Source organism: Heterostelium album (genome assembly GCF_000004825.1).
Source record: "Heterostelium album PN500 unplaced genomic scaffold PPL_scaffold12, whole genome shotgun sequence".
NCBI classification, from domain to species: Eukaryota; Evosea; class Eumycetozoa; order Acytosteliales; family Acytosteliaceae; genus Heterostelium; species Heterostelium album.
The window spans coordinates 832,171-855,101 of record NW_008805074.1 but is presented as its reverse complement, the minus strand read 5'-3'; the positions used below and the strand labels follow the sequence as shown (position 1 = coordinate 855,101).

The following is a 22,931-nucleotide window of genomic DNA, read 5'->3' as shown; positions in this document are numbered from 1 at the left end:
TTTTTCGTTTTTATGAGAAACAAATATATTTAAAGTTGTACGAAGTTTACAAATAAGAAAATTTAAACATTGATTGAGTGGACCTGGAATGAAATGGAATGGTTGGATGTTGTTTTTGGTTTTTTGCAAAAAAAAAAAAAAAGGTGTGAGCAAAACCAACAAGAGTTATTGGGACATTCGGGTGTTCAGTTTCATTTTGTTTTGGTTTTATCTGAACACTTGGTGTATGTGCACATTTTTACTACTTACTTTATCAAATTATGGTTGGTTTTTTCACCAAAATTTACTATTTATTGGATTACTGACTAAAAAGATATAATAATATAATAATAAAGAGTCGGGATGGATGGATAATATTAAAAATTAAAATTATTGGTAAAAAACTAAGTTTTATTGTTATTTCGATCTATTTAGTTTATTTTTTTCTTTTCTTTTCTTTTGTTTGGAGAGGAGTGAATTTCAAATCTACTATTAATTGTTATTGTTGTTGGTGATGATATTGATGAGTTGGCGTTATATTTAAATGAAAATTATTGTGTGTATCTTGAATATCAATTTCTGGTGAGAGTGAAGCGGAGTTGTTGTTCTTATTTACTTTAGAAAAAGAAGAGGTGAGAGGAAAAAAAAAAAAAAAAAACACCTAATTAAAAATATTTAAATAATTTTTTAAATAAAATCACACTACCAATCTGTTATTTTATTATTAATATTATTGTTGTTTTTGTGTTGTTAAAAATAGAGATTATTGATTAAATGATTAAAGGAAAAATAATAATTAATTAATATTAGTTAGTTCAGTTGGCTCACTTTTTGTCTATATAATAAAATTGATTGAGTTTGAAAGATAATTATAACAAGTGATCATCAACAACATCAGAATTAATAGTGATATGATGGTTAATGATTATTTTTGGTTCGTTTAACGAACAGTTAGGCGCGAATGGATGTAATTTGAATAACAAACAAACAAACAAGATGGTTTTAGTAATAAACATAGCGGTGAGCTCTTTGCTTGATGTTGTTACTGTTGATTCATTTTTGTTTCTATTTTAAAATAATAAATAATAATAATAATAATGATAATAGTCAATCACATCAATACCCCCACTAATTAGGAAGGGAAGGGAAGTGAGGTGAGTGGTCGTTTGTTGTATGAATGTTTTTTAGTTTAGAGTGTTGAGGTGTTGCAGATCTATCTATGTTATTATTAAAAGAGAAATTGATGATCATCTGTTCTGTGTTGTATGTGTATGTGTGCGTGTGTGTTTGGTGGGTTGGGGGAGGGGTATAGTTGTTGGTTGTATTAACAGTTCACAGGAATTTTGTTGTGGAAATGGGGGAATTTGGTATTTTTTTTTCATTTTTATTAGATCGATTGGACCCAAGCCGGTTCAAGATCGTGAAGTAGAGCAGCAAGCAGTTGCCACAATGCATTGCTAATTCAATTAATTATGACAATAAACAAAAACAAACAAACAACCAAACAAACAACATCGATCGATCGAACACCAAACAAACACTTTTTCTTTAATGTCTAACAGTTTTAAACCATCCTATATAATATATGTTTGTTGTATATTTGTAATCTGCAGCTGATATTTGTTGATTGACCTACACCCACTCATTGCTAATATTTAAAATCTATCCATTTGCTTGTCTATATTTATATAAAATATAATCCAACTCTGTCAACTAGTTCTTTTATTACTTGTGGTCGTTTAAATCAATCTCGATCTATGTGTATGTCCAAAAATATCGACCCAATTCCCAAATAATGTTATTCCATTTACACACATATATATACACTTTAACAAATTAACACGCGTAATGATGATGATTGATGATAATACCATAACTTAAGTTGATGAATTGATCATTGTAAATTTTTACAAAAAAATAAAGTAAAAAAAAAAAAAAAAAATTCTTAAAAGATATCTTTCAAACTCTGAATCTATAGAAGTATTCTACTGTAGTTACCTGTATGTAATATATCTACCAGCAGTCTCTGATGGTCTAATAATCTTTACTACGTGTCCTCTTCGAAGTCCGAAATATCTTGCAACTGGATCGTTGATTTGAATACGTGGTAATTGAGTCTCTTTCATTTTGCTATTATAAGAGGTGGTGTCAAGTTAGTAAAAAAAAAAAACGAACAATAATGAAACATCCGACAAGATCTTCTTGAAATAGCTTACTATTTTGCTAAAAGTTCTGATTTCTCTTCCTTTGAGAGAAGAATGTGTTTTGGTACCAATTGGTGATGTGTAATATTTACTAGGAGTTCGGCTTCGTTAAAGTTCTCCAAAACGATCTCACGATTCTGTGAGAATTCGGCCAGTGCTTGTTTGGCAAATGGTGTCATAACCTGTTGTACTACGATAATTGCTCTTGTTCCTCCTATCTCCTTCATTCTTTTTACATATCTATAGGTGTTTGTTTGATTATGAGTAGATAGATAGATAGATAGATGATTAGTTGGTTTGATCAATGTACTAATCACTCTTAGTAGTATATTCAATTTCAATAAACTTACTCTTTAATTGGTTTTACACCGACCTTAGGATCATTTGGGAAGAAAATAAAGATCTTATCGGCGGCATCTTCTCTCTTGGTGTGAATTGAATTCATATCTTCACGTGACTTGAAGTTTCTTCTGAACTCATCTTTACTCTGATCCAACTGTACTGGTGTGATCATATAACCACGATCGTGTAGCATCTGAAGGATTGTCTTTTGAATTTGATATAATCTTGTAACTTCATCCATCTTTTTTTTTATCTTATTCTGTTGTTATATTATAAATATATATATAATAAATTTTTGTGATTTGATTTTTTTTTTTTTAATTAAATTTTATTTTATATGAAAATTCTCAAACAAACAAAAACAGATAAATTATAAATAAATGTTATCGTTGGATGGATTTGAAATCAAATAAAATAAAAAATTCGTATCAATCGTTTAAAAAAAAAAAAAAATTCAACTTTTTCATTTCAGAAAAAAAAAAAAAAAAAATTCACTTTTTTTTTTTTTAATGAATTATGATAATTTCCAAAACATTAAAACACCAACTTCAACAACAATTTAATACAAAAAATTTGATTTGATTTTTTTTTTGATATCAAAAAAAAAAAAAAAACAAACTTACCAAACATTTAAATTGACACTCCTATAACACCAATTTATTTAAATTTTATTTCATTTACATTGCTGTTAAATATCATATCCACACACACATTTTATATATTTATATATTTCTATTTCTATTTTTTAATAACTATATTTTTGTTTTTATTTTTTATTGTTATTATTTCAATCAATCAATCACTATTCAATTCATATAATTGTAATTTATTTTAATTAAAGCAGTTTTATTTTATTTTTATTTTATTTTTAGAAAGTTAATTTTTAAAAAAGATAATAATAATAATAGTAAAACAATAAGTCATTAAATCATGAATATGGAATCATTGAAGACATATGTCAAGAAAGGGTATGTTAATTACAGAATGTATAAATAGTTATATCAGTATATCAATATTTATAGTTGATAATTATATTATATATATTATATAAATTATAGCAAAGATGCAGTCTTGAATACACCAGAGATCGAAAGAAAGGTCAAGGACGCGACTTCCAATGATAAATGGGGACCAACAGGTACTCAAATGCAAGAGATCTCCAGAGAATCATATAGATATGAATGTTTCCCAATTATCATGGGTGTCATTTGGAAACGTATCAATGATCCAGGAAAATACTGGAGACACGTTTATAAGGTAATAACACATTATCAAAATAGTTAATTACCTATCCATGTAAATACTCATTATTATATTTTTTTTCTGTTTTTTTTTTAATTATTATTATTTAGTCATTACTCTTGATTGATTATTTAGTAAAGAATGGATCAGCTCAAGTAATTAGAGATTGTAGACATCATACAATGGAAATCAAGACATTGGTTGAGTTCCAATATATCGAGGATGAAAAGGATGTAGGTTTAAGTGGTATGTATCATTAATGTTTATCTGAAAAACAAAAAAAAAAAAAAAACAAAAAAAAAAAAAAAATAGTAAACGTAGCTAACACACCCATTCACTAACACACCACTCCACCACAATTTTTTTTTATGTATTTTTATTTTTTGGTTGATCAATACATAATATCCAGTTCGTGAGAGAGCAAAACAAGTTATTGAATTATTACACGACGACAAGAGAATCAAGGAGGAAAGAGATAAAGCCAAAGCCAACCAGAATAAATATGTAGGTATCGGAAATGACGGTGGTTACGACAGCTACAGTGGTGACAACAGAGGTTACGGCGGTGGTGGAGCGCGTGGTGGTTACGGAGGTGACTCGCCATACGGAGGTGGAGGTAACCGTGATTCGCCATACGGTGGAAGCGGTGCTCGTGATTCACCATACGGTGGAAGCGGTCGTGATAACAACTACGGAGGTAGTCGTGACTCGCCATACGGAGGTGGAGGCAACCGTGATTCGCCATACGGTGGTAGTGGTGCTCGTGATTCGCCATATGGATCGTCACGTAACGAAGACGACCACAATCCATACATCTATGGTTACGACAATCCAGAGGAGAACCAGAATGGCGGTGCATTTGGTAACGGTGGAAACACAAGAGACAACAACAATAACGACAGATATAATAATGATAGATTTGGTGATCGTGACAACGATCGTTTCGGAAGTGGTAATGGTAGTAGATCCAACAATGGTAATAATAGCAGTAGACAGCAACAACAACAACAGATGGACTTTGACGACCAACCACCAGTCACTAAATCGAGACCTAGAGCTGCAAGCGGTGGAAACCTATCGACCCCACCAATCAGAGGTGGTAATGAGCCACAATTGATTGATTTTTCAGAGCCAGCACCAGTTGTTAAGGCACCAATCGTTTTCGACCCAATCATGGATGGCAACAGCAGCAGCGGTGGTGGAAACCAATTCGGTGGTGGACAACAAAACCAATTCGGTGGTGGTGGACAACAAAATCAATTCGGTCAATTCCAAAATGGTGGATCAAACTCTTCATTCGATGCATTCGGATCAAATACACAACAACAACAATTACAATTCGGTGGTGGTGGTGGACAACAAAATCAATTTGGTGGAAACCAATTTGGTGGTGGACAACAAAATCAATTCGGTGGTGGTGGACAACAAAATCAATTTGGTCAATTCCAAAACACAAAAGATCCATTCGCCAAAGGTATGATTCATTTATATTTATACTTATTCAATAATTAATAGCATGATTTATATTAATATTATTTGTTTTTTTTTTTGTATACAGATGAATTTGGAGATTTCAATACTAGTAACGATTTCAATCCATTCGATCAACCATCAGGTGACTTCCAATCATCAAAAACAAGCTCACAGCCATCAGCAAACTCTAACGATCCATGGGCAAAGAAAGATCTTTTCGATCTAACTAACCTTGGAAAAGGAAATCAACCAACCAATCCAATCAATAGTCAAGGTGCCAAGGTTAGATCCACACCGGCTAGAGTTGCCACTGGTCCAATTACATCTGCAGGTTCGACAATTAATCAACAACCAATGATGGGTGGAATGAATCAAAGACCAATGATGGGTGGTATGGGTAATCCACAAATGGGTGGAATGGGTAATCCACAAATGGGTGGAATGGGTAACCCACAAATGGGTGGAATGCAAGGAGGTATGATTCAAGGAGGTATGATGCAAAGTGGAGGTATGCAAGGAGGTATGATGCAAGGTGGAATGCAAGGAGGAATGATGCAAGGTGGTGGAATGCAAGGAGGTATGATGCAAGGAGGAATGAATAGACCAATGGGTAATCCACAAATGGGTGGAATGGGTAATCCACAGATGGGTAATCCTCAAATGGCAGGTGGTTACAGATATTAAATAATAATAATAATAATAATAAAATAGCAAAATTAAAATTTCCTTAAAACTATAATAATAATAACAATAATTTAATTACAAACACATCACAACAATCTAATAATAATTTAATAGTTTACTAAAGAATTATTTATTCTTTGTAAAAATAAAACGATTTAATCAATACAGAAATTCTATTTCAGTTTGTTTACTCTTTCCATATTCGTCTTCTGAGGAGGTTGCATCGTCCATTCCAAACACCGATGATTTCGGACTTGCATTTGTATATGATTCGTAATCGGTATGAGTATTCAGATTGTGTTCTCTTGTGACCAAGTGATTGTCATTGGTTGGTGTAGATCCCAAATTATTAATAATATTATTATTATTGTTATTATTATTATTAGTATTATTATTATGATTAATATTATTAATATTGTTGTTATTATTATTACTATTATTATTACTATTATTATTATTATTGTTACTGTTAGTTTGATCTTTTCTTGATTCACTACCTCTACTTCTATTTAACAACTTCTTCTTTTTCTTGATTAATAACAAAACTGGGCTACCAAGAACATTGTTTGAAATTGAATCGATCCATTTAATTGCTTCTTCTTGTGTTGAGGCTTTTAAAATATATTTCTCGTGTTGACCTTCAATCGGTCCTTTGGGTGTCAGTTTGACTGACTTTATCATTTGAACAGTGGAATCTTCGATTTGGAAAGATGTATCCGATATCTTTGTAACCTTTAGACCTTCCAAAGGTATAATTACTTTTGGATTTTCCTCCTATAATTATATAGAATATTTTAATTAGTTTAATTGTTTCAGATTTATATTACTATTGATAATCGGTTTTCAAACTTACATTCTTCTCTGTTGGGAAATAATAAAGACAGTTGTTTTTGAGTACAAACCATCTCTTTTGCCAATTTTTCTTTTGGGAAGACATCTTATAGAGCCATCCCTTGAGTTGAGCATTTGAGAAGAGTGTATCCTCATCCAATTTCAATTCGTTGTTGATAATACGGTCATAGAGCTTCTCTAGATACTCTGGTGTAAGATCCTGCTTCTTTCCCTTTCTGAGGTTGATATTATTCTGTACAAATACTCTCTTGGACATCTTGTTCTTAATGGCAGGATTGTGTGCGTCTGTGTTGAGTAGAATCAATGAGAAGGCAAGTAGGTAGGCGGTGTCAGAGTCGGTGAATTTTCCAGGATTATCATTGTGATACTTCATTGCAAAGCTCTCCATAACACGATCGATCTGTTGAGCTTCCCTAGGTAGTTTGAACTTTGACAAAAAGTTACGAAGAGCTTCATCAAACTCTTTTGATTCAAAATTATAATAATTTACAAAGCTTTGAAGCATCTCCTTATTATGTGGTTGACTAGTTCATTTGTTTAAAATTAGTAAAGTGCAATAAAATGAAATTATCAATTTTTTTTGATACATACTTTCCACCTAGATATTCTCCTAATTTAATCTTATTTAATTCATCGACTGAATGTAAAAATGTTATTATATTATCATATTGAGTATTTAATAGTACATTGTTTTCTCTTATATATTGGATACCCTATAAATTATTAATTTTTTATAAATATTAATAATTGAATATATATTTTTTTTTTTATATATATATATTTACAGTTTCTGGATCTTTATTAAACTTCCTAATTGCTATTCTAAATGGTTCTTCAGGTATCAATTGTCCATATTGTGGTCTTATGATAAAAAAAAAAAAAGAATGAGTAATTAAGACATTTTTATAATAAATCTTTCAAAATAAAACTTACTTTGGAGCCATTTGTTTTAACATTTCATATTCATTCTCTTCTTTGATAATCTCTTTCATTATTGTGTTTTCTTCATCTTCAACCTCTTTCAGTTTTGAACTCTTCTTTGACATAATATCAGACAGTACAGGTTTCACCCATAGAATACAAGTGACATCCCAAACAATAGTAAAAATACCTATTCCCACCAAAATAATGATACTAGCCCACCAGTTCTTAACCAATGGAATCTTGTCGAATTTAGCTAATATACCTATTGCTATACTAATAAATATCATTCCCAATATTGAGATTATCTTCCAAAAATAATACTATTATTTAATTGTTGGAAAATTAATTAGTTTTGTTGTTTTCTTTTGTTTGAAAGCTATTAAATGATAAATAACTTACAATATATATTGGTTTTGATTTTAATTTAAATAAACCATAGAGTCCACCGAGAGTAAAAGGTATTGTTAAAATTCCATAAACACCATAGAGTAGATATGCAATGTTGTCATATATGATTCCTACTACCAGTGGAAATATGGTGGCAAGAGCAAGTGCTAATTCGATGAATAAAATGATGATCGGTGATGTTGTTGAGTATTTTGATTGAATTTGTTTGAGTTTCGAGTTTTGTTGTTGTTGTTGTTGTTGTTGAATATCAAGTGTTGATTTACCTGTTGGTTTGCTATCGGCTGTGATGATACCAATATCTATCTTTTGAGTGTTGTTGGTGATGTCGGGATGTTGTGAGTGTTCCAGTGATCTGTTTATACTGGTTGAATCGATAGCCTGAAGTGGAAGACTCGAGCTGCTCTCTTCCATCTCTCTTCTGACCGGAGTCGGAGAGAGAATGTTTAACTCATTCTTTGATTCACTATTCATTATTGACTTTCCAAAAAAAGTCTATAACTACTTCTACTTCTACTGTAATATTATATTATTTTCTAATAATAAAAATTGCTCCAAATTTGGAAAGCAAACAAATTATATAGGAAATAAAATTATTGATAGTATTAATTTAGAAATAGAAAAAAAGAATGTAAAGCAGAGATCGAGTTTAGACAGGAAAAAGAAAGAAAAGAAAGAAAAAAGGTTGGTTTTGTTTTGTTACCAATCAAATGATTATGATGATACTGTTTAACAGCACTATTCTGTTGTTGAAAGTGTAGTTTGATAGGATTATTGATTTGACTGATTGGTTGATTGATGGACTATGTGTGAGATGTGTGAGGTAGTGAATGAGTGATTGAGAGTGTATGTTTGTTTTGTTATTAATTAAAACTTGTGTAATTGAATTGAACTGTGGTAAATTGATAGAGTGGTGTTATTATTATTGTTATTATTATTACTGACTGATGTTATTGTTAATTTCAACACATTAATGATTATTGAGATTTGATTGGTGTGGTAAAGATATATTATTATTTCTAGTTAATTTTTAAAAAGGTGAGATTTTAGTTTAACTGTGTGGGTGTGTATTGTTCTATATTTATCTTGGATTTTATTATTATTGATTGAGGAGATGATATCAAGGTGTTGCTGGAAAATAATTTATTTCAAATATCAATATCCTAAAAAATTAATAAAAAAAGAGAAGAAGTGAGAAAAACAAGTATTCGTCTGGTTAGTAATTTAAAATTAAAATGATATTTTTAATCACACACACACACACAAAAGTGTAGCATTGTAATTGTTGTGGTATTAAGTAAACAGGAATTGCAAAAAGACAAGAAAACCAATTTTGATTATAATACAAACAATAAAATTTAAATAAAAATTTAAATAAATTAATATAAAAATAATATTTATAAAGATTGACAGACAGGCTGATAGTAATAATGTTGTTATTTATTCTGTTTGTCGGAGTAATTGAAAAGATAATAATAAAAAAAATGATAATCGAAGTAATAACATTAGATTTTTTTTTTAACTTCTCATCATGTAAAAGACAGTTAAAAATTAATGAGAAAATGATTTAATGGTTATAATAGAAGTATTATTGTATTGTTGTTGTTATTTGTTGTTTTTTTTACTTGGACCGCCTTTTTTTTGTTTGTTCCCCTCTTATTGATTTTTTATTCCATTACTTTTTCAATAATAATTTAACAAGCGGATATTCAAATATTACTACTATTTAATTGTGCATCACTATCTATATCCATCTATCTGAATGGCCAATTGTTAAATCCAAAGTTATTTAAATGAAGAATAAGATGATGAAGAAGGAAGAAAAAACAAGATGATGATAATGGTAAAATTAAAGGGTGGAGAGTTGTTGGATTCCCTCCTTAAATTATATTTAATATATATGTTATGAGCTTTTCAAATTTAATTACCTAGCTGAGTAAATACTGTGCTAGGAAAAACATGGATTTGAACTAGAAAGCACCAAAAACAAAAAATCAAATTTGAAAGTAGTATTTGATAGTAAAAATGCTCTCCAAATATATAATTTAAAAATTAATTAAAATTAATTAATGTTGGTGTATATTGGTTTTGTTCAAGTTGTTGGTGTTGTTGTTGTTGTTGTTGCAATGTTTGTTTCTCAATTTCTATTGTTAATTTGGTATTATTCGCTTTTCATAAAAATATTATGTTGTCCTTGTCATTTTTCTTTGTTTCATGAAACTATTATTGTCTAGTTGTTTGTTTGTTTATTTGTCAATATATGTCTTTTGGTCACTGTTTATGGATGTTGTTCTTTTCTCATTTTTTATTGTTATAGTTATTGCTGTTGCTGTTGTTGTTGTTATTGTTTATATTTATAATGGTGGTGATAGAAAGTGAAGTGTGGTCATAATTTTTTTTATTACATTATAATGTTGTATGTATGCTTAAATTTATAAATTATAAATTCGAATGCTGGAAATGAACATGTGTTTCTATTGCGTAGTGTGTATAAATGTTCTGTTCTTTGTGTGTTTTGGGTGATTTATTAAAATATATATAATTGTAATGGAAATTAATTAATATATAAATAAATAAATAAATAATGGAGTGAATGGAAAAATATAAAATAGGAGTACTATTCTATTGTTGGTAATAAATTTTTCATTCACATTGCTTGCTTTTTGTTTTTTTTAATCAACAGATTTTGTTTTCATTTGCAAAAATATTATTATTGGTCTGTGATTTTAAATTTCTATTTACATTGGTGAGAGATTTGCTTTGAATGAAAATTTTACTGTTTTAAAATCGAAATTGTTTGAAGAGCAGTGAGTAGTGATTGTTTTCTATATACCACATGGTAGGTATATATTTTTACTTTACTTGTTTTTATAAACCAATATATTATATTATGATATATCTAATAGACTCCAAAGCTATTATTGATGTATCTATTTATAAATTGACAAATAGATAACTCTTTTAAAAATAAAATATGTTTGCAGTGTTAATAACTTCTAACTACCTTTTTTGCTATAGTTTTATCTAAACTTTTGTTTATGATATACTGTTTTTATCTTTTATTATTACTTTACTACTATTATTATACAAAAGGAGGGGATTGATGGTGCGTTTTATTTTAAATAAAATTTGATTGTGATATCACACAATAACACAATGTTAATGTTATTACAATGAGGTAAAGTATTAAAAAGAATTTAAAATAATTTAATAAATGGGGGGGTGGTTTGTCGGTCACCCATCTTTGTCCTTCAATAAAATAAATTAAATTAAATTCACAAAAAAAAACAAAAAATTAATAAATTTAATTTTAACAGACAAAATTTCAGTATTAACAATTAGCTTAAATTGTTTACCATTTATCAAAATCGAGAGATCAATCATGACCTTTCTTCTTTCAATTAAAGATCTCTAAATACAAATTAATATAAAATGATATCTATAAAATCAGACAAACAAACAATTAATTAAATTTCTCGAATTTCAAAGACAAAATAGTTAACTGAAATTAATTCAATGAATTGGATTTTTTATAATATTTTATTATTTCGATATTAAAAAAAAAAAACTACAAAAAAAATAAAGTTACATCATATTTGTTTTTTAGTTTAAGTTTTAGTTTTTAGTCTTTTAGTTTTAGTCATTTAATTTACTTACATTCGTTCATTGTATTTGTGGTTGTTGGTTGGTTTGAGTTTAACAAAAAAATAAAAAGGAGAGAGTTGTATATTGTTGATATTAATTAATTTATCATGGTATCATTACAAGAAGCATTGGAATTGGTAAAGAAAGCAGTTGCTTTGGACAATGCACAGAGAACACAAGAGGCTGTCTCTATGTATAGTCTGGCGATCGAGCATTTGAGACAGGTGATCGACACGGCCAAGGATCAGCAGACGAGAGACCTCATCGTATCAAAGATACAAGAGTATACAAAGCGTGTAGACTATCTACGTGCCACAATCAATCTTAACAATAATGCACCTGCCACATCGATATCCACAGCAACACCACCACCAATACTTTCCACACCACCACCCTTTGCATTCCCAACACCACCTCCCTTCAATAATAATACATCTCCACAACAACATCATACACCTCCACAATCCAAAGAGTAAGTTAAAAAAGATATATAGTTGTTCAACAACTAAAAGTATAAATAAGTTAAGTTCACTTTACTAACAATATATCTATGTATTTATTTTTTTTTTGAACAATACTTCTTCACAGTCAATTGATTCAAAGTGCATTATCACTAGCTAATATGGCTGTAAAAGCAGAGGCTGAGAATAGAATATCTGATTCCATAACATGTTATAATGGATGTGCAGAGTTATTAGATCAAGCGTCAACCTGTAAGTTTAAATCTAATAATATGTTTATGATTGATCAATGTTATTAATTATAAAAAAAAACAGTGGAGTCAGATATTGAAACAAGATTGATGTTGAACCAAAAGAAACAAGAATATTCAAATAGAGCAGAAGAGTTATCTTTAAAGGTTAGATCGAATTCACCTGTTAATTTCAATAGTAGTAGTAGTAGTTCAATGGATTTACCTTTTCCTCAGGTTGCTGGTGGTGGTAACGATATGATGTCAAGCTACAATAATATAGAGTTGTCAGCATCGTCTTCAGAGTATATCGATATGGCTATCAACTATACACAGGAGGCAGTCAAGGAGGATGACGTACACAACTATAGCAAAGCGATTCCACTCTACGAGCAATCGGTATTCTACTTTAACGCTGCACTGCAAGTCGAGTCCAACGAGAAGGTGAGAGTGTTGATCGGTGAGAAGATGACCAACTCTCGTATTCGTTGCGAATTCCTCAAGAACAAGATCAACTATCAATCGTCACAGGATTCCACCATCAACAACATCCCATTCGCAATGAAACCCGGTGGTAAATACAAAGATCCAGTGCGTAAGAAGACCGTCATGGAGCGACTAGTCAAAACAATACGTGGTCCAAAGAATATAAGTGATCACTGGCTGTAATAAAAATATCATAAATCTACTATATCATATCATTACAATAACAATGACAAACATTACAAAAATAACAAATAAACAAACAAATTGTATAAAATAAATTAAAACTCATTTTGCAATAAAAAAAAGTTTGCATTTTGTGCAACCCGACAAAAACTAATTACATCACATCTCAGCTTCAAATTCATTTTCATTTCTTAGTTTATAAGATATACATATATATATTACACAATTATATAATAAAAATGGTTATAGATATTCTATTTATTATTACAATTTCAATTACAAGTGCATTGTTATCAGAAGGTAAATTAGTTAGATATATACATTGGTTGATGGTGTCATGACTCATCAACCAAAGTCTGTTATTATCATTGTGTTATGCTTATTTTTTCAAACTATACTATTTAAAGTTATATATGGTTTTATTAATATTATTAATTATGTTTATATATATATATTTAAATGAAAAATAGGTTTATCATGGCTTTTAGTATATAGAACAGAATCATATCAAAGAATGAAAGCAAGTGCTGATAAATTACAAGCACAAGTCGATAAGATTAAAGAAACAGAGTCAACTACTTCAACTATTCAGCTAAAGAACAAAGCAAAGGATAAAAAATTAGAAAGAATCGAAGAATCATTAAAATTAACCAACAAAGATCTATCATTCTCAAAGATGAAATCAATGTTTGCCGTTGCAGTCTCAATGATTGCTTTATTCACATATTTAAATACTGTGTATGTATTTAAAGTTAATAATCTTTTTTTCAATAATCAATTAAACTTATTTTATATCTACCTGCTCCTCTTAATTATAGATTTGATGGTAAAATCGTATGTAAATTACCATTCGAACCGATTGGATTCATTCAAAATCTTAGTCACAGAAACATTCCAGGTAAAGATTATACCGATTGCTCAATGACATTCCTCTATGTACTCTGCTCAATGTTTATTAGAACCAACATTCAAACAATAATGGGAACCAAACAAGCTGCTTCAAAGCAATCTAACCCATTCGCAATGCAACAATAAACATTTAAATATAGATAAGAAAATATACAAATAATAAAATAGAAATTCAAAAAAAAAAAAAAACAATAAGATAACAAACTTTGTTTCTAAGTAACAAATGAGAACATATCTTTTAAATCTTTGGAGAGAGAATCATTTTCTCATGTAAAATTTTTATCTTCTCATTCATTTCTATTTTTTTTTTTTACAAAAACAACTATCTTATGATAATATTAAGCTTTATAATCAATTATAATATAATATAATATATTTAACAAATGAATGAGAAGATAAAAATTTCTACATTATTAATTAGTTTAAATAATATTTATATATTATATTATATTATAATTTAAGATATATAATATAAAAATGGAAAGATCTATATGTAAGATAATTGTAATGGGTGAGGAAAAGGTTGGAAAGACATCATTGTTAAATCTCTATGTTAAAAATCAAACGTTGAGTAAAATGTATAAGCAAACGGTTGGTGCAGAGTTCTTATCGAGCGTGAAGAGTGTAAGTGGTTTGAAGTTGACTGCACAACTCTGGGATATCGCTGGTAGACAGACGTTCCGACAGATTACGTTCACCAACCTCTATAAGGGCGCCGATGCTCTGGTGCTGGTGTTCGATCTGACCGATCTGAAATCGTTTGAAAACCTTGATGGCTGGCTAGAGGAATTCAAGCTGTCGGTGTGCACACAATACATCAAAAACGACCTTGGTGACTCGAGATTCGTCAGGCTACCGATGATGTTAATCGGAAACAAATGTGACTTGGTTGACAAACGTGTTGTCACCAGAGAAGCTGTAGAGCAATGGTGCCAATCCAAGAGTAAGCTTTCCATCGAGTATTTCGAAATGAGCGCAATGTTTAGAGAGACCGTAACTGGTCCATTCGATTCCTATCTACTGCCAGCGATAGTCGAATATCAAAATAGACACCATCAACTAGAGGAATTACCACAATCACCAAGACTACGTTCGATTCCATCTGCAAAAGATAATAAAAAAGGTCGTTGTTGTTGTTGTTTTTTTTGAAAAGAAATAATATTTATTTTACTTGTTGTAATTATAATTGAATCTAAAAACATTTTCTTGCCATATTTTTTAAAAGGTAATAAATTATCCAAATGATCTAAAGAGGAATCTTTGAATAGATAGATCAATGGATGTTGACTTCCAACTCTATTCTAAATTCCGACTGAAATCTAAAGCAATTCTCATCAAAAATTTGAAGATATAAATAGAATTGATTTCCTAATGTAATATCTTTGCGATCAGCAAAGGGTCATACATTCCTTAAAACAATTGAGAGGTTATGAATGATCATATTAAATTTTTCAGGATTTTCTTCATCTTTTAGTCCTAATTTTTCAATTTTTTGGAAAACCATTGTTTGTGTTCTAAGTATTTTATTAATTAAATTTTGAGTTGATAAGATTTAGAATTATTGAATTTAAAAAAACATAATTTAAACTAATTTTTTAATTTTATACTTAATTTAACTTAAAATCAAAAAGGTAAGTTTGAAAATTAATATAGAATTCTCTGTTTTCATTCTTTAAAGACTTTTTATATGATCCATATAGGAAAATAAATAAAAACTTTATATTTTTTTTTTATGATTTGATTTTTAATCTGGATTGTAGACAAATTTCAAAATTAGTGATTTAATATCTTAAATAACTATTATTTTCTATAGAGATTTATTAAATAGTCAATTTAAATCCCCCTCAGTGCTCTGTGACATTTTAGTTTTATTTTTTCTTTTATTTAAAGTTTCAAAGTATATTTTTAATTTTGATCCTCTTTTCAGGCATTAAACAATCGCTTATATAGTAATTTCTTTGAAAACAAAATATAAATATTAAGGATTTCAAACCTAATTACTTTCAATTTAGAAACAAACCCAATAATGAACAGATCACCATCTTTTCTTTTCCTATTGAATAAAAAATTTTCACTTGTTTTAATTGGTAAATTCATTTGTTGTATCAGAAATTCAAAATTTTTAATGAGAACATTAATTCTAAATCTACTAATAATATATATATATATTCTTGGAATAAATGAAATTAATATAATTCAGAAAAAAATAAAAAAATAGGTGAATACACATTTTTTTTCCACCAAAGTTGTAGATATTAATAGATATATAATAGTTTTGTTAGTAATATTTCCTAAATAAATATATAATACAATAAATCCATTAAAATAATGATTAGTTTACAAATTGGATAGATTCTATTTATTAATAATCTAATATTAGATTGAGTGTCATAGTATCATTTTTTTATTAAAAAAAATACAATTAATAAATTGAACCTTCTAAGTACACGAATGAAGAGTTCTTTAGAAGATTACAATTTCATATATATTAATCATCAAAGTAAATTCACTAAAAGAATCGATGGAAGGAAGTTTAAAATAAACACTATAAATAGTTGATAAATTGTGAATATCAAAGAAAAACAAAAGTATACACTTTAGAAAAGAAAATAATAAAAATAATGCCTCATTTGAATATCCATTTGAACCCATACCCAAGTACTGGCTATCAAAACTATGCTATCAGTGGAAATGCAACAGTACACAATTTGAAGACATTCCCAGGAATTGATGTCTATACCTTTGATGTCGGTGCCGTTTTCAATGGTAACAAGAATGTTATCAATGTCAGAATCCCATTGCAAAGCTTGGAAGTAGAAGGAAAGTTCCAATACCACATTGATGCAAACCTCCAACACAATGCCCAAAACAATCAATATGTTCTTATCATCTATCACAAGATTATCTACAACTAAAAAAATGTTACACTTTTTTCGGAAAAAACAAAAAAAAAGGTTGATCATGATCACTAGTCAAAATTAATTAATTCCCATACAAATAAAATAACTACTTTTAATTTTTAATGACTCACTTGAAAATATTTGTGCACATTTTTCAAAGAGATAAATATATTAAAGAACTCTCTAGTAACTATTTGTATATATATATATTTTATTAAAATACGTTTGTTGTTTTCTGAAAAGTTTTTTATTTTAAAAAAATCCAAATAAATCAACTTTTGTTAAAAGAACTTTCTGATTCTTTTTATTTTTGATTTCTTTGTTTTGTCGAGTTAGGATTTAAAAAAATTAAAAAAAAAAAAAAATGTTGCAAATATTATTATTGGGTGTTCAGACAGTTTTCATAATGATGATGAACATCATAAATTTAATTTAATTTAATTTAATTTTCATTTTCATTTTTAATATAAGAAAAGATAATTATATGTTAATTTAGATAAATATATATTCATTCACATCCTAAGTTATAATATATATATAGATCTATCATCTTTTTTTTTATTTTATTTTTTTAAATAAAGCAAACAAGAAAGATAGAGAGACAGAGATGTTTGAAGGATTCGTAGCAGATCTACTTACTCGTTATCTTGGGAAGTATATAAAGACATTGAATACCGAGAATTTAAAGATTGGTATTTGGAGTGGTATGTAATGTTTATTTTTGAATACATATCTATATATATATATTAATATTTAAATATTACAAAAAAAACAAACAAAAAAGGTGATGTCACATTAGAGAATTTAGAGTTGAAAAAGAGAGCGTTGGAGAATTTCAATAATCTACCGTTCACCGTTAAAGAAGGATTTCTTGGTAAACTATCGATAAAGATACCGTGGAACAATCTAAAGACAGAGCCTGTCATCATCATCATCGATAAACTCTACATTGTAGCCACACCAAAGTCACAGGACGAATGGGATGAAGAAGACGAACAGGTCAAACAGACTAAAAAGTTGGATAAACTAATAGTCTATGAATCGTTAAAAGATGAAAAGAAACAGTTATTAAATAATTTAAATAGTTCAACAAGCGGCAATAACAATAATAAATCTACTTCTACTTCGAATAGTAATAATAATAATAATAATGATAGTGATGTTATTGAACAACCACAAAGATCATCATTTACGGAATCATTGAGAAATAAGATTGTAGATAACATTCAGATTTCCATTTATAATGTACATATCAGATTCGAAGATACGATAACCAATCCTTCGAAACCACCCTATTGTTTCGGTTTGACACTGGAACATCTCAAAGCGCAATCGACCAACGAAGATTGGCAACCTACTTTTCTACATACTCCACATACACTTGTACATAAAGTATGTGTTTTAATTAGAATCAAACTCGAGTTATTATCAATATTAATACTTTTCAATTTATCGTTAAACTAGTTAATAACACTTTCCAATCTATCAGTCTATTGGGATACCAATATGGAGTCGCCACTCTTACAATGCGGACACATCAATGAATTAGTATCAAAGATGTCAAGTCTTATTCATTCGAAATCCGATTCGAAACCACTACACAACTATCTTTTACATCCTGTTTGTGGTTCTTTAAAAGTATGTTATTAGTTATTATTAGATTGATGTTTATTTTATAACAACTTGTTGTTTAACTAACTAACTAACACTTATATATATATAAACATTCTATAGTTATTGATAAATAATTCAGTTTTACCAAATAAACTGATTCCAGCTTTCACTTTTAATTTCGAATTCAATGAGATCAATTTGGAGTTGGAGTCACATCAGTACGTTGGAATCATGGCGTTGGTAGAGTGGTTCTCCATATTGAAGAAGGGTGAGAAGTACAGAAAGTACAAGCCAAAGCATGGCCTGCGCAACAATAAGGATCGTTGGAAGTTTGCTATCTACTGTGTGCTGAGCGATATCAAAGATCGATTATCAAAGTGGACACCCGGTTTCATAGAGAAACGAAGAAAAGATCGTTTAGAATACATTTTACTTTATAAACAAAAGAAGAGAAAGAAGATTGTATGTATCAATAACAACAACAACAACAACAACAAACTATTAGAGTATACATACTTATGGTATTAATCTAATCTAATCTATTTAGTTGTCAGAAGTAAATAAATTAAGATTGGAACAACTGGAGAAAGAATATAGATTTGAGGATTTGGTGTATTTTAGATCGTTGGCAGATGCAGAGATGAAAGGAGAGGATTCTTTTAGTAAGGAGAAATCAGCTTTGGTTACATCTTCTACGTTGGGTGGAAGTAGTGGTATTGCAAACAACAACAATACTAATAGTACTATTAGTAGTAGTAATAATAATACAACTGGAACATCATCATCATCATCATCATCACCGGCTGGAACAATTACACCAAACTCACCATCTACATCACCAAACTCTTCATCGTCTTCATCTTCTTCTGTAACATCTACAACATCATCATCAACCACAACATCAAATGTAAATTCATCTATATCATCTACTCCTTCTAACAATACTACCACTACATCATCTTCTACTATTAAAAGTCCTAGTAGTACCGCAAGCGGTGGTGGCGGTTGGTTCGGTTGGCTTGGTTGGGGAAACAATTCGAAATCCAATGTCGATGACCAAGACAAGATACTTGAGAATCTAGAGTTTACAGATGAACAGAAGCGTGAACTATATTCAACTATTGATTATGATGAACATCAAGTAACAAAGAATATTGTTTATCCAAAAGATGTAAGTTCATTGATAAATATTGATATTCATTATCAATAACTAATATATAAATTGAATCTCTTCTTTAGTATGTTAAAACAAGAATGAATTTTACAATGACAAAAGGATCTATTGCACTTAGATTAGCACGAAACAATAACAGTAATAAGAGTGGAAAGAGAGATGATGTTGTCATTGTTTTATCCAATGTGACAATCAAACTGGATAAATTTGTTGAATCATTATACTTTCAAACTATTTTAGAGACCATTCATGTTGAAGATAGATTCACTGAGAATACAGTTTATCCTATTTTAATGGGTCCATTAAAATCATCATTAGTAAACTATAATCATAATCAGAATAATAACAATAATAGTAATAATAATAATAATATAAACTTTACAAATTCAACAAGTAGTAATAGTATATTTAATAACAATAGTACTAGTAGCTATAACAATGATGATTCCTCTATAATAGAGGCAACCGATGATACCGGTTCGGAGCTGAGTGACTATCACGACACCAACGAAACACAACCACTCTTTGAAATGTGGATACAAGAGAATCCACTCAACTCCGACGCCAACTATTTCATATTCATCGAAACACTTCCATTGGAAGTTGTATATAGTAAATCTATTTTGGATTCTGTTCGTAAGTAGTTTATAACTATTATTATTAATAGCTATTATTTGTTGTTATTAATTAATTGTTCAAATTATAAATAGTGGAATTCTTTGGAAATGCACCATCAAATACTTTGAAGGACATTGAGGAGGCAGCGAGGAATCAGATAAAGATATTCAAGGATAGGACTACACTTAGGATTCAGTATGAATTACAGAATCACAAGACTGTCGATCTGGATATCAATATCAATGCTCCACATATTCTGGTACCCGAGAGCTTCTCAGATCCAGACGCACCGATACTAGTGTTGGACTTGGGTTCTTTCTCACTGAACAGTTCAAACAAATCTTCGAACATCGAAGACTACTACATTGACGATGACGATCTAGATTATAATAATCATGTCGATCAACATGAAGTAGAAGATATTCAAGAGATATTAAATAGAAAGAAACAACAACAACAAGAAGAGGGAGAAGAAAACAGTGATAAAGAGAGCAATAACAATAATGACAATGATAATAATATCAAAGAGAGTGATAATAGCAACAAAGAAACCAATAATGGTGTTGGTAGTGAGAATAGTAGTAATGGAATTGCTGATAATGAAAATAACAACATTAGTATTAATATTGGCAACACTAACACTAACGCTGATAATAATAGTAAAAGTGGTAAGAGTAGCAATAATAGCAGTGCCAACTCCAGTCCAAAACTAGAAAGTAACAACAGTCATAATAATGGACACAAGAATGGTATTTTAGATGAAGTGAAGGATCCTTCAAATCTTTTAAGGGAAATTAGTGGCAGTGCTGGTGGTAGTGCTGAAATAGATGATAGTGTACCAAAGTATCTCTATGACCTCTACGAACTTCAATTAAAGAATATCCAATTCTTTATCATATCAAATGTATGTACTTTTCGTTTATAAATATCTATATTTAAACAATCTTTACTAAATGTTTGTTATTTGTTAAAATATTATAGAAACAATCACTACCACTTGTAAATAGATTCGATATCAATTTTTCAATATATAAATGTATAATTCAATCACAAACTTTATTAACTAAATTAAAGTAAGTAAACTTGGAATATTCAAATCGAATAATAATCAAACTAACTAACCAACAAACATATCTAATTACTAGATTATTTGGTGACTTGCCATCACTGGATATTCAGCTGTCACAAGAGACAATTGAAATGTTAATTCGTATATTCGATTCAATTGCTCCCAATGATATGCCACCACTTCCAACTCCTCTCCAACCAACTACATCCACGCCAACAGTTGGTATGAATGATCAAACAACTGAAACTGATAACAATGATAATGCTAATAATGATATTAACAATAATAATAACAATGATAATAATGGGGAAAAACAACAATCAACAACAACAAAACCCGAAACAGCATTCAGGAGTGAAGAGGAAACTCAATTTGATTTAATCAATACGATTGAACAGTTGGAGTTGAATCCTCAAGACCAACTACCTATTCTGATGGTCTACAATACAATCTTTGAAGTATCATTCTCCATTCCAACGGTGACTCTCAATATTGTGGAGAATGACAAACCGTTTGTCAAATTGTTTCTCTCTGATATCGGTGCTTTGATACATCAGAGAACCTATGATTTATCGATAGTGCTATCACTCAAACATCTGTATATTGAAGATCTCTATCAGGAATTCACAGATCCATCCTTCAAGTACATAGCCAACTCATCGCCACTTCCACATCCGAGCTCCGAAGAGAATCTGATTTCCATGTCAATCTCTGCCATCCAAAAGAACTCACCTCAGTACAACGGAATCTCACAGCAGATTGACATCAACTTTAACACACTTCTCTTTAATTTCAACAAAAAGATTGCCATCAAAATATTGAATTTACTTCAATCCAAGAGTAGGAATATGAACAACAATAGTATTTCAAAATCAAAGTAAGTTAAAGTTAACCAAGTACTTGAACAAACTAATAACTAAACCTGTTTATAAAGTCAATCGAATACAGGAGGTGGAAAAGAAACATTCAAAGCCGATAAGAATAATCCAAAGATTGTCATTTCCATCAAAATGAAATCACTAAACTTACATTTGAATGACGATAACGAAGCATTCTTTGCGTTTGAAATCAAATCGATGCAATTGAATTTCGATATCGATTTGGAATCAAGTTTGATGCGATTTAAACTGGGCAATCTGTTGGTGACAGACATCAGTAGAGATGCTTCCAGTGACTTGGGACCGTTGTTTGGAACCGACGGTGAGCATATCGTTGAGATCTACGTGCACAGCTACTCTGACAGCAGCCTGGACACAACGATCAGTGTGCGAATGAGCTCTGTCAAACTGGTGGTAATACGCTCGCTCGTCGATAAGCTCGTCGATTACTTTGATGACTTTGAACAGGTGATGAACAACAAGATGTCGATATCCGAAAGTGCGAAAGGCGCTGTTGGGAGAATACACGATAGTCACCAGAGATCGCGTGTCATGTTTGAGATCGACGTCAACACACCGCGAATCATCTTCCCAAAGAACTTGGTGTCGCCCTACGTCATCATTGCCGACCTCGGACATATCTCACTGTTCAACAGCTA

General features: G+C 29.8%; 7 protein-coding genes across 7 annotated transcripts; 5 read left to right on the top strand and 2 right to left on the bottom strand.

Annotated features, from left to right (window-relative positions):
• Nucleotides 1-478: 478 nt before the first annotated feature.
• Nucleotides 479-2,766, bottom strand: rpb5 (Rpo5/RPB5 family RNA polymerase subunit; the record flags this gene model as incomplete). Its single annotated transcript, XM_020581074.1, has 5 exons — nucleotides 479-594; nucleotides 965-1,044; nucleotides 1,978-2,109; nucleotides 2,196-2,501; nucleotides 2,534-2,766. 5 exons carry the CDS (start codon nucleotides 2,764-2,766, stop codon nucleotides 479-481), a joined length of 867 nt encoding a protein of 288 aa, XP_020428659.1.
• Nucleotides 2,767-3,455: 689 nt separating this feature from the next.
• Nucleotides 3,456-5,924, top strand: epnA (ENTH domain-containing protein; the record flags this gene model as incomplete). Its single annotated transcript, XM_020581073.1, has 5 exons — nucleotides 3,456-3,493; nucleotides 3,584-3,782; nucleotides 3,878-4,013; nucleotides 4,177-5,241; nucleotides 5,326-5,924. 5 exons carry the CDS (start codon nucleotides 3,456-3,458, stop codon nucleotides 5,922-5,924), a joined length of 2,037 nt encoding a protein of 678 aa, XP_020428658.1.
• A 107-nt stretch (nucleotides 5,925-6,031) lies between these two features.
• Nucleotides 6,032-8,579, bottom strand: PPL_10293 (Sec7 domain-containing protein; the record flags this gene model as incomplete). The annotated part of the gene is made up of 7 exons (XM_020581072.1): nucleotides 6,032-6,059; nucleotides 6,091-6,698; nucleotides 6,778-7,300; nucleotides 7,368-7,489; nucleotides 7,562-7,637; nucleotides 7,710-7,968; nucleotides 8,135-8,579. 7 exons carry the CDS (start codon nucleotides 8,577-8,579, stop codon nucleotides 6,032-6,034), a joined length of 2,061 nt encoding a protein of 686 aa, XP_020428657.1.
• A 3,278-nt stretch (nucleotides 8,580-11,857) lies between these two features.
• On the top strand, nucleotides 11,858-13,110 carry PPL_10292 (uncharacterized protein; the record flags this gene model as incomplete). The annotated part of the gene is made up of 3 exons (XM_020581071.1): nucleotides 11,858-12,222; nucleotides 12,339-12,463; nucleotides 12,527-13,110. 3 exons carry the CDS (start codon nucleotides 11,858-11,860, stop codon nucleotides 13,108-13,110), a joined length of 1,074 nt encoding a protein of 357 aa, XP_020428656.1.
• A 239-nt stretch (nucleotides 13,111-13,349) lies between these two features.
• On the top strand, nucleotides 13,350-14,145 carry PPL_10291 (EMC3/TMCO1 family protein; the record flags this gene model as incomplete). Its single annotated transcript, XM_020581070.1, has 3 exons — nucleotides 13,350-13,410; nucleotides 13,581-13,848; nucleotides 13,929-14,145. The coding sequence occupies 3 exons, from the start codon at nucleotides 13,350-13,352 to the stop codon at nucleotides 14,143-14,145; spliced, it is 546 nt and encodes a 181-aa protein (XP_020428655.1).
• A 351-nt stretch (nucleotides 14,146-14,496) lies between these two features.
• On the top strand, nucleotides 14,497-15,843 carry racJ (Rho GTPase; the record flags this gene model as incomplete). Its single annotated transcript, XM_020581069.1, has 2 exons — nucleotides 14,497-15,145; nucleotides 15,833-15,843. The coding sequence occupies 2 exons, from the start codon at nucleotides 14,497-14,499 to the stop codon at nucleotides 15,841-15,843; spliced, it is 660 nt and encodes a 219-aa protein (XP_020428654.1).
• Nucleotides 15,844-16,640: 797 nt separating this feature from the next.
• Nucleotides 16,641-22,275, top strand: PPL_10289 (uncharacterized protein; the record flags this gene model as incomplete). The annotated part of the gene is made up of 12 exons (XM_020581068.1): nucleotides 16,641-16,898; nucleotides 17,097-17,115; nucleotides 17,501-17,623; nucleotides 17,704-18,311; nucleotides 18,384-18,557; nucleotides 18,654-18,995; nucleotides 19,081-19,704; nucleotides 19,773-20,343; nucleotides 20,418-21,229; nucleotides 21,307-21,398; nucleotides 21,471-21,852; nucleotides 22,198-22,275. The coding sequence occupies 12 exons, from the start codon at nucleotides 16,641-16,643 to the stop codon at nucleotides 22,273-22,275; spliced, it is 4,083 nt and encodes a 1,360-aa protein (XP_020428653.1).
• Nucleotides 22,276-22,931: the final 656 nt, after the last annotated feature.